This window comes from Octopus bimaculoides, chromosome 3 (assembly GCF_001194135.2).
Source record: "Octopus bimaculoides isolate UCB-OBI-ISO-001 chromosome 3, ASM119413v2, whole genome shotgun sequence".
NCBI lineage: Eukaryota > Metazoa > Mollusca > Cephalopoda > Octopoda > Octopodidae > Octopus > Octopus bimaculoides.
This window is the reverse complement of record NC_068983.1, coordinates 15817557-15829448: the sequence shown is the minus strand read 5'-3', so window position 1 is coordinate 15829448 and position 11892 is coordinate 15817557. Positions and strand designations below refer to the sequence as shown.

The following is an 11892-nucleotide window of genomic DNA, read 5'->3' as shown; positions in this document are numbered from 1 at the left end:
ATCCATGGATTATCATTATTATTATTGTTTTTATTATTATTATTATTACTATTATTATTATTATTATTATTATTATTATTATTATTATTATTATTATTATTATTATTATTATTATTATATTTATCGTACATTATATCGACACAACTCGGTCCAACCCCATAAAACTGCTATTGCAAGTTGGTATCATTAAATCATAGTCGACATAATGAAATAGGAGCTTTTATATGCCACCTCATTTTTTCCGAACCAAAATAAGGGATTTGCAGCATATTAGGAGGTCAGGGTACTTGATTCCACGCAAAAGATCAATTTTTCTTTTCTTAGTGAAAATCGTGCGGGTATTAATATAGAAATTTACCATAATGTTGTTGTTATTTAGCCTCACATCAACCTTGATACTTCAAAGCTATCATCAAAGACATTCCAGTCTTCAGCAAACCGTCTTTTTAGGGATAATCTAGGATATTCCATACAAAGGGCGTGTGATTTAGGTAGGGGGATACTTTGGCTGCTATTTCTAGTATGTCGAGCAACCAGGTAGAGGCTCTTTCATTGGTTCGATTGCATGATGAGATTTTTTTACACATATATGTAATATGCATGTATATCATCGGCAGAAGTTAGAGAGTTTCGTGTATTGGCACTTATCAAACACGAATTTGTCCATTGTCACTCTGTAACTTCTGACGAAATAACTTCTAAAATGTAAAATTTTGTCAAAAACATTAAGAGTAAACTCTGTTCTATGACACATTCTACTAGTATCGGAAGTTTGAAAGTGTTTAGTTGAAAAAAATTTATTAAATAATCTGTACGTCAAATTGAATAGATCCGAAATGGATGAAAGGCAAAGTCGATCTCGGTGGAATTTGAATTCAGAACGTAAAGACAGACGAAATACCGCTTCTAAAATACAAAATTTTGTCAAAAACGTTAAGAATAAACCCTCTTCTATGTGACACATTCTACCAGTATCGGCAGTTTGAAAGTGTTTAGTTAATAAAATAATTAATTAAATAATCTGTACGTTAAAGTCGACCACGGCGGAATTTGAACTCAAAACGTAAAGACAGCTCAAATACCGCTAACTATTTCATCCAGGGTGCTAGCGTTCCTGCCAGCTCGCCGTTTTAGCGTATAAGTATTCATTTAGAAATATATTCTTTATTCTTATTGCTTAAGCGTTACTTCTTACTTCCTCACTTATTGACATTAAATTTCATAACATTTTACCTCATAACTGTTTTTCTACTAATTTTTGTTCAATGCGACTAACGATTCTGAATTCCTCTTGCATTTTTACAATCATTTAAGCCTAAGAAAAGTATACTTTTAATTTAAAATTTAAAAAATTATGTTAATTGAAGATGAATATCTGCCTTACTGCCCACTTGAGGTCTGACACATTTTGATGTAACTTTTTTTCTACTGAATCAAATCTCAAACTATCTATGCCAAAGTGTAGCTGTGTAGGTATCCTCTTTAAAACTATTACCAGTTTGCAATTTATTTGAGGACTGAATTAGTGGTGAAGCTTGGAATCTGCTGCGATTGACGAAATGGTAGACTTAAGAATATATTCAACCACTACCATGGTTGAATGATATCTTGAGGATGGTTTCATTTTTCTTTTTATGATTATTTGTTTTTTATTCTTTTTATGATTCTTTTTATGATTATTTGTTTTTGTTATTTTACCACCTACACCAACACAATCAAGATTAGTGGATAGCAATCGAAATATAACACCCTCCTTATTAATCATTGAAAATTTAGATTTCTTTTTGATCGTTGACATCAAAGTAGCGCTGACAATAGAAAATATGTTTGGGAATCTGTTATGAGTCGATAGATATTAGGGTGTTAAAGATATAAACTTTCCACCCACTCATCGCTTTGTATATACAGCAAAAATGATTCATGCAAATGTTGACTTGGTTAAGAATCATTTACCCACGTCATAAACAAAATTTTAACTCAGACTGTTACCTCGAAATTTACACATCACTGGAAAATGAGAAAAAAGAATAGTAAATGTATAATCAAATGATTATTCACTGAATAACCTTGGAAATAGGAGGAAATAAATAATAAAAAGATCAAATTTCTTATTTACGAGATTTTCTTTTCAAATCTTTCTACAGAACAATTACTGAAATCTGTCCCTTTGCCACCCATCAATCCTCTGTCGACACTCGGGTATGACTTGCACGGAGTATTGGCATCATGAGGCATCCCCAAACTAGAATACATAAAGAGAAAATAGATTTCAAAAATGATTTCAGTTTAAACACATCAAAAGTCAACTAGAAAGAATACATAACTGAATTATTAAAGCAGTTCATATCACGTTAACACTGACTATTAGTTGATGCATATTCTTTTCTACTCTAGGCACAAGGCCCGACATTTGGCGGGAGGAGGCCAGTCGATTAGACTGACCCCAGTACGCAACTGGTACTTAATTTATCGACCCCGAAAGGGTGAAAGGCAAAGTCGACTTCGACGGAATTTGAACTCAGAACGTAAAGTCAGAGGAAATACCACTAAGCGTTTCACCCGGCGTGCTAACGTTTCTGCCAGCTCGCTGCCTTATTAGTTGACATATATTGTTGCTCGCATGTATTTGACAGTATTGGTTTTGGGTTGTAAGAGATATTTGATTTAGGTGTTACAAATTAATAACTCAATAAAAGTTTCTCTCTCTCTCTTTCTCTCTCTCTCTCTCTCTCTCTCTCTCTATCTATCTATCTATCTATCTATCTATCTATCTTTCTTTCTTTCCCTGGTCTGCCACGAGGTTACAGGTCCATTAAATCAGAGTCCATCTCGTTTTCTATACCGTATAAGCAACTGAAAGTACAAAATTATCCTCCGAACAAGACGCCAATCCATCGCAGGGTTAACTCGCCACTGTTACTGGAGCTCGTTTTCAGTTGATTGGACTGTAATAACGTGAAATAAAGTGTTCTGTTCGCGACCAGAACGCAACGCGTATTCTGAAGTTCAAAACAGCGAAATTACAATCGTGAGTTCAACATCTTAATCATTAAGACTCGCGCCTTCACATAAAAGAAAAAGTAATGTAAGACCCCTCGACATCAGTGTCTTCGAGTTCTAGAACTCATAGGACCCGGTTGTCAAGGAATATAAGTGACCAAAATCATATATTCCTCCTGAACGAGACGCCGATCCGTCGTGGGGTCATTTATAGCTGAATGAACTGGAGCAACGTGAAGTATTTTACTCAAGAGCACAATGCACCGCCCATTCCCGAAACCACGATTTTACGATCATGAGTGTAATACCCTAACCACCAGTCCACGCACCTTCACTTTCAACATAAAAAGTATAGCAGTTCAAAAATTCTTCTCATATACTTACATGTGTCCTATTTCGTGAGCGATGGCCACGTATCTTCCCCATGCTGCTCCCATAGAAACCCCACATCGACTTCTTGGCCTGCATACTCCACCTACAAATGCAAGTCCAATGGGATAGATTGGTCTATGCCTAGAAAGAGAAACAAAATTACTATCGTTGGAAAATGTTATCGAATGTTCAAAATAGATACAAAATCACATATTTTGAAAGGAAAAGAACAGTAGACGAAATTGACCCTACTACTTTGTCGAGACTTGTTTCATCGAGCCTAGAGTGATGAAAAGCGAAACCAACCTCTATAGGATTCGAAACAGAACGTCAAGGATTCAGTGTTTAAAATATTGGTTTCAAATTTTGGCACAAGACCAACAGGTTTGGGGAAAGGGGCTAAGTCGATTAAATTGATCCCAGTGTTCAACTGGTGCTTATTTTATCTACCCCAGAAGAATAAAAGGCAAAGTCGACCTTGGCGGAATTTGAACTCAGACCGTAACGACAGACGAAAAGCCGCTAAGCATTTCGCCCGGCGTACTAACGATTCTGCCAGCCTTGAGTGTTTAAGGATATCAGATTCTTTTTTTTACTTGGCCAAGAAGACAATGAACGGGTGCAAAGTCGAGTGAGCTACCTGCAATATTTCATGACATTGCATACATTAAAAATAATGGATACAACATAGCTCAATTATGATGACATTCGTTCACAATCACGAGATCCTAGATTCGATCTCACAACATGGCATTTTGGGTAAATCACTTCAAGTTGGGTCAAGAGTCAAGCAAGTGTCTTGGACATTACTATCATCGAGTTTTGGGACTCGTGAGACCGGTTACCTGGTTTCCATGGTGATTAAGTGACCGAAATTAAACAATCTCCCTGAATGAGATACCAATACGTCGTAGGATTATTCATTTACAGCTAAGTGAACTGGGGCAACGTGAAATTATTATTACTATTTTTTTTTTCGCTCAAGAATATCACACTGCTTGATTAAGCAACCGAAACCTAGCTTTGTAGGAAAATTGGTAAAGGAAAACTGCGAGGACGTCTGATGGCTGGCTTATACCAGTAATTTAAAGGAACAACCCAAGATACAATTTTTGTCACACACTGAGTCACGTTGTTATTACTGTTATTCATCCCCTTCACCCAAACATATACTGACTGAATAAACAGGCTTATGATGAAAAACCTTCTAGCCATGACCATCCCATCCTCTAAGGCAGCTGTCGCAAATCCTTTTTGCATCATGGACCGGTTTCATATAAAACACTATTTCCGCGGATTTGGAGATCACAAGCATTACTAAACACAATAGAGTGCATACTATGTAATTTAATTATTACATATAATAAGTTAATTTTATGATGGCAGCGATGACGATAACGAAAAAAATCTATTAATGTTACTGGCAGTTTGTCTGTCACCGTTTGTCCGCCCTCTCAGTCTGTCCGCCTCCGAAAGAAGATAATTATGAACGTATTTGATTTATCTTCCTTAGTTACTATGTATTTGGTGTTATTTTTCATATGACAGATAATGTTGGGAATACAGTTTTGACAATGTAAGTAGTGTTAAATAACTAATGTTACATCTAGTTATTTGATAGTTAAACATTATTAAACAATTGCAGCGTGGAAGGTGTTTATAAGCCATTTAAAATAACACACAAAATCCGTTAGATTCACTTCAACATTTAAATTCTGACAAAATTCTGTGCTGCATCTGAGATGCAGGTCGCGGTCTCGGGTGAACAGGTCGCGGTCTCGGGTGAACAGGTCGCGGTCTCAAAGCGACGAAAATATTTTGACAAATTAAATTTAAATGTTGAAGTGAATCTAACGGATTTTGTGTGTTATTTTAAATGGCTTATAAATACCTTCCACGCTGCAATTGTTTTCGTTCCAGCACACGATCTCAGATCAGGTCACTTGCTATGCAAGTGCATCTCCGTAAACATTATTATTTATATTGATAACATATTTTTTGATTAAATACAATTGAGAAATATGTTTTTAATTTGAATTTAATCTAATAAATATTTTCATTTTCGAAAATTGGTATTCATTTTGCATTTTTTTATTTTGTACAATCACCGTGAAATATTATTTTAAAAAGTAATATTATAACTATTATACCTATGTAATATTACATTAAACGATGGTACGTAGTCTAGTGTGTAAGGTGTTGGGATCATGATCATAAGGTCGCGGGTTCGATTCTTGGACCAGGTAACGTATGTCCTTGAGCAAGGCGCTTCATTTCACATTGGTCCAATCTATTCAGCTTCGTGCTCGTGCAGTCCTTTTCTCATCCAGCTGCATATCCTCAATATTCACCGAGGTCAAGAGTTGAGAGGGCTGCAAAAATGTGTATGTTTGCTCACGGCCTACATACGTCCCTAAAAACACTAGCTAAATCGTGGTACACATCACCAGACCATGCTTGCTTGCCAGTTACGTCTGTGGTTTTACATTATATTATCTACTGAGGCAAAAGTATATTTCCAGCATTACCCATCACATGATGTGATACAATCTAAATTTGAAAATAAATATTAAAAATACGGCAATCTTTATATCCAACTTAAAGTAGTTGTTTAATTAGAATACTGAATACTCAGCTATTTACCTTGAGAGAACCTCCCGTATGCAGTTCCAGCGCCCGTAGCCGACAATTCTCGTCTGCCAACGATATAAACATGTGTATTTTTATTCACCGTACGTTCACGTCAAAGGTCTTTTCAAGGTAAATACCACAGTATCCACATTACGTTGGATATAAAGATTGCCTTTTGGCATTTATTCTGCTTCGGTCGTTAATAATTATTTATTTAAAATAAATATTTTCAAGAAACTTGATAGGGAAATGAATTATACAATACCCTGTAATGAGATAAACGAGATCAAAAGGTTCTTTGTCCGCGTTCCATTTACAAAGGGAACTTAACATCGTGTTCAGTTTGTTTGATAACAGAAACCAGCTCTTCAAAGAAAACAGCAACAATAATAAATTATACGAATGTTAATGTTTCTTGGTTTGAAGAAGTGAAGAGGAGACTGATAAAACTAGTGTAGAATCATTGAGAGAATAATGAATAGAAGAGTATGGAAGTGATAATAGAAAGACTGAAAGACTATTAGAATTTTTTAAATGTTAGAATGTAAAATCAAAGAAGATTGAGAAAACAAAGATGGCTAGAATGATGTAATTTAAACAGAAAAGAATATATCGGTTTTAAATTTTTGGTACAAGGCCAGAAACTTTTGGGGAGAAGTAAATCTATTACATCGACTCCGGTGCTCAACCGGTACTTATTTATCTATCTCGGAAGGATGAAAATAAAGTCGACCTCGGTGGAATCTGAACTCAGAACATAGAGACAGACGAAATGCCGCTAAGCAATTTGCCCGTTGTGCAGTTCTGCGAACTCGCTGTCTCAAACAGAAGCGATATATTACGAAAATACAAAAGATGGATGGGTATAAAAAGAAAGTTGAGATATTTTCTGTACTTGTTTCATTCTTAGTCATAAGATTGTGGTCTCGCTGGGACATCACATTGAAGGGCTTTTTTTATTAATCAAATTAATCTCACTACTTTTTTTTAAAGTCTGGTAGTTTCTTAATGATTTTTGTTTATCACAACACTAAGTTTACGAGTTTACGGGCCATAAACGAAGGTATCATATGCTTTATATAAAGTAGCATCAATGTAAAGTGAGACATTGAAAATATACAAACCCACATGCATCCGTTATATCGATCCCAGTATTCAAGTGGTACTTATTTTATCGATCCCGAAAGGATGAAAAGCAAAGTCGACCCCGGCAGCATTTGAACTCAGTTCGTAAAGTCGGAAGAGACGCCGCCTTTAAATTACGCATAATATTCTTAATATTTTAAATTTAGGTAAGGTAGCGAGCTAGGAAAATCGCCAGCACGCCGGGGGAAAATGCATAGCGGCGTTTTGTCTGTCTTTACGTCCTGAGTTCAAATGCTGCCGAAGTCGACTTTGCATTTCATCCTCTCGGGGTCGATAAGATAAGTACTAGCCGTTGTAATTGATTTATCCATTTCTTCGAAATTGCTGGCACGTACCAAAATTCGAAACCAATATTTCAGATAATATATTTTTATGCTTCCATCTGTACGTTGTTTTAAAGAAATTGGAGCGTAAATAAAGATTGGTACATATATAATTCGTTTACCTAAGTACAAGGCCAAAAATTTTGTGGGGAGAGGTTAATCGCTGATGCCGACACCAGTACTTGATTGGTGTTTTATTTTTTTCTACTCGATGTGTATAAAATAAAATGCTGATCTCAGCAGATTTGAACATGAAATGTAAAGTGCCAGAATTAAATACTGAAAGGTATTTTTGTTCGAGGATCTCACGATTCTGTCCACTCGTGACCTTTGATATAGATAGCAAAAATAACGTTATTTCAATTTATCGGCCAAACTACGCCAGGAAAATCAATAGTATAGTTCTAACTAGGACTTAATGAGGTCAAGAATCTTAGAGTAACTAAAGAGGTGGCCTGTGATGTCGGCATGCGATGGAAATTAGCTAATGCACATTGATGAGTATCCTTAACTGCCAAATCTTCTCTAAGTTTTATCAGTAAAAAAATAATAAAACTGTTATAAAGTTGAAACCGGAAAATGCATTTGCATGACTGAAAAAGTGAAATAACTTACCGGATTCTCTGTCCAAAATTCCATTTTTTTAATTTGAAACACCACTTTATGTTTGAGTTGTTCAATTTTTGTGTATTCATATTGCACCTGTAAAACATATATATTACACCCGTAAATCATGCACAATGGTCGTGGTGGTGGTGGTGATTTGGTGGTGGTGGTGATTTGGTGGTGGTGGATCTACGTTATTCGACGACGAGGATTCAATGGTTCTATCAACTGAATTACCTGCTCCTAAATTATCCTGTAAGTGGCTGAGTATTCCAGAGGCATAGGCACCTTTAAGTAATTCTCATGCAGAATCGGCGTGGCACTACGTGTGACAAAGCTGTATTATTTTAAATTGCGGGTACAATCCACCTGATGGCCTTCTATACAGTTTCCATCTACCCGATTTCACTTTCAAGATATTAACCGACCCATGGCTATACAAAGTGATATCTGCCCAAGATTCCATGCAATGGGATCGAACACGTGATATTCTGGTTGCGAAGCGAACTTCTTAATGACTCTGGTATACAGCAACCACAAAAATCATACATATTACACCTGTACAAAGGCGGCGAGTTGGCAGAGACGTTAGCACGCCGGGCGAAATGCTTAGCGGTATTGCACCTGCCTTTACGTCCTGAGTTCAAATTCCGCCGAGGTCGACTTTGCCTTTCATCCTTTCGGAGTCGATAAGTTAAGTACCAGTTGCGTACTAGGGTTGATCTGATCGACTTGCCCCCTCCCCAAGAATTTCGGGTTTTGTGCTTAGAGTAGAAAAGACTGTTACACCTGTACAACATGTATACTGAGCTTGTAAATTTATCTCATTCATGAGGAAGTTGGATATGGAAGTAAACTCTGACTTCTTAAAATAAAAATAAAAGAACAAGTTTTTTTTTTCTCTCGTTCACGAATTAGAAGTTTTTAGTTCATCGATTTAATTTACAGTATAGTTATTGCAGTAACATTGATGTGGGTGTATATATCAGCCAAGACGACCGATCGTTTTACAGTCAAAAGTAATGGAGAATTGAAATCTCACTCTGTTATGACGCTATAACATTATATTCGTGGTATCTATCTCGTGAAATTAAGCTAACTCTCAGTAAAAAAAAAAAAAAAAAAAAAAAAAAAAAAAATAATAATAATAATAATAATAATAATAATAATAATAATAATAATAATAATAATAATAATAATAAAGTTCCATTTCTCCATCATTTAATATCAGTCATAATTTTTTCGGTCAAACAGATGATTCAATTCTAAACAGAAAGTTGTCTTCTGTTGTTAATGTACATTTTTAGTAAGTCGGTGGGAAAATCTTGAACATTGGTGACGACCGGAAAATTGAAAGGAAGAAGGTTCTGGAGAAGACATACAGAGAGAAAGGGGGAGGGAAGGAGAGAGCGAGAGGGAAAGAGAGAGATTTTCGAGAGAGAGAGAGAGAGAGAGAGAGCAAGAAGAGTGGCTCGTTGGTCTAGTTATACGTTATTCATATGTTGGTAAATTGTGATGTTTAAAGATTGTGCAGATTATTATTATTGCGCCTTAATGTAAAAATTAGGTCGTCATCTCATCGTTGCGGTGCTGTTTCTATGGGTCTTTTTTATTTTTATTTTTCAGTCTCTGTTTATAGTTGAAGCAGTTCAAGACGGCAATGAGACGTCTGTGCTGCATCCTTAAGACACTTGCGTACGGAAAGTTTATGAGAAACGAAGAGTAATATGATCAACTCTGAAGCGTTATAGTCAATGGATTATGGGTTGAATGGAATCCTTGCTATACATGCTGCGAAAGAACAGTTCCAAGAGAAACAAAAGGATTGGAACTCCATGTGACTTAACAAGACGGTTCTCATGATGAACCTAGTGTAAGACTTTGTTGTTGCTGTTGTTGTTGTTGCTGCTGTTGTTGTTGTTGGTGGTGGTGGTAGTAGGGCGGTCGGTGGTGGTGGCGGTGGTGGTGATGGTGGTTACGGGTAAAATAAAACCTAACTGGGCAAACCGATTATAAAAAGGCAAAACACTTCGGGAACATCCCGTTTTGTCTTTTTCCTTGTCTCAGGCATTGTGTATCGTGGACTACATGACCTAACGTGTTTAGGGTGTAAAATTGAGAGATTCAACTCTTATTTCTCGCAGTCAAACGACCATGTAGAAGCTCCCGTGACAGCTTGTTTGGAGCCTATTTGATGTGGAAGGTAATAGTATCGCAATTGTCGGAGTTCTTGGCGGCAATAGAGCATCGGTATATGACGTAACATAAAAAGAGCCAATCATCAGTAGTTTGGGCTAGAATCCCTCTAGATCAGGGGTTCTCAACCATTTTTCTTTTATCTATGGACCCCTTTAATTACTATTATATTCTAGAAGACCCCCATAGCCATTCGATGTTTAAAAACTAGTTTTAAAGAAACTTCTTTCGGAATTCCTATTTTGTTTTATACACAATAACTTGCGTAGGTTGAACTCTCTCTCTCTTCTCACTTTTACTCTTTTACTTGTTTCAGTCATTTGACTGCGGCCATGCTGGAGCACCGCCTTTAGTCGAGCAAATCGACCCCAGGACTTATTCTTTGGAAACCTAGTACTTATTCTATCGGTCTCTTTGCCGAACTGCTAAGCTACGGGGACGTAAACACACCACCATCGGTTGTCAAGCGATGTTGGGGGGACAAACACAGACACACAAACACATACACACACACACATATATATATATATATATGTATACATATATACGACGGGCTTCTTTCAGTTTCCGTCTACCAAATCCACTCACAAGGCTTTGGTCGGCCCGAGGCTATAGTAGAAGACACTTGCCCAAGGTGCCACGCAGTGGGACTGAACCCAGAACCATGTGGTTGGTAAGCGAGCTACTTACCACACAGCCACTCCTGCGCCTATGCAAAATGTTAGAGAACTATGTAAAATGGTAGAGAAAGAAACCTCGCTGTTTCTTGCAATACATACCAATACATACATTAAAAACAAATTCTTTCTAGGAGCCCTTAAAATACTATAGTGGATCCCCAATTTACTATTTTGTTCCGTGGATCTCCAAAAATCTTGTATAGAGCCTTAGAAGCCAGATGGAGCCCAGTTGAGAATCTCAGCACTAAATGGTGATGAAGAAGAATCGGATAGGTGCGTGCGTGCGTGCGTGCGCGTGCGTGCGCGTGCGTGCTTGCATGTGTGTGTGTGTGTATCTTCGTGTGCGGGGGAGTGAGCGAATGCTAGAGAGGGGTGGATTTAGAGAGCGATTTGGGATGCAGAGATAAAGAAACGAATTACCCCATTAAACTTTGATACGATGTAATCGATTTTCTTCTGAAGGGTGTCATGTCCCCTTGCCTCCATCAACTTGGTCATGTCTGCATCGTTGTACAACGCCATCTCAACAGTCACCACACGTTTGTCATCTTCAAAAACATCGTCTTCGTTAACTGTGAAACAAAAACAACAATAATGACACAGTGAGAAACAGATATTATACATACATACATACATACATACATACATATATGTATGTGTGTAGGTATATCCACATACACACACACACACACACACACACACGAGATGGTGCTGAAAAGTTCCTGGCTTAGGGTAAAAGGAAATGCAGGAGGATTCGTTAATTTACACTTATTGCAGCGGTCCTTCAGTTTTTCTAAGCCCTGTAAAAGAACTTGAAAGGTTGGGCCTCTAATCAGGCCTTTAGCAATACCCTTAAAGCCAGGAACTTTTCAGCACTCCCTTGTACGCGTGTAAGTGTGTGTGTGTGTGTGTATATATATATATATATATATATATAT

At 37.0% G+C, this 11892-nt stretch overlaps 1 protein-coding gene across 1 annotated transcript in view; it reads right to left on the bottom strand.

Moving 5' to 3' along the window:
- Positions 1–11892, bottom strand: part of LOC106882557 (A disintegrin and metalloproteinase with thrombospondin motifs 12) — a 46169-nt gene that overhangs the window by 14594 nt on the left and 19683 nt on the right. Inside the window, exons 6-10 of the mRNA XM_014933311.1 lie at positions 11375–11526; positions 8088–8174; positions 6269–6369; positions 3385–3513; positions 2117–2242 (exon numbers count right to left, since the gene is read on the bottom strand). Of these exons, the coding sequence (XP_014788797.1) occupies positions 2117–2242; positions 3385–3513; positions 6269–6369; positions 8088–8174; positions 11375–11526 (595 nt within the window). The remainder of the gene's footprint in view (positions 1–2116; positions 2243–3384; positions 3514–6268; positions 6370–8087; positions 8175–11374; positions 11527–11892) is intronic.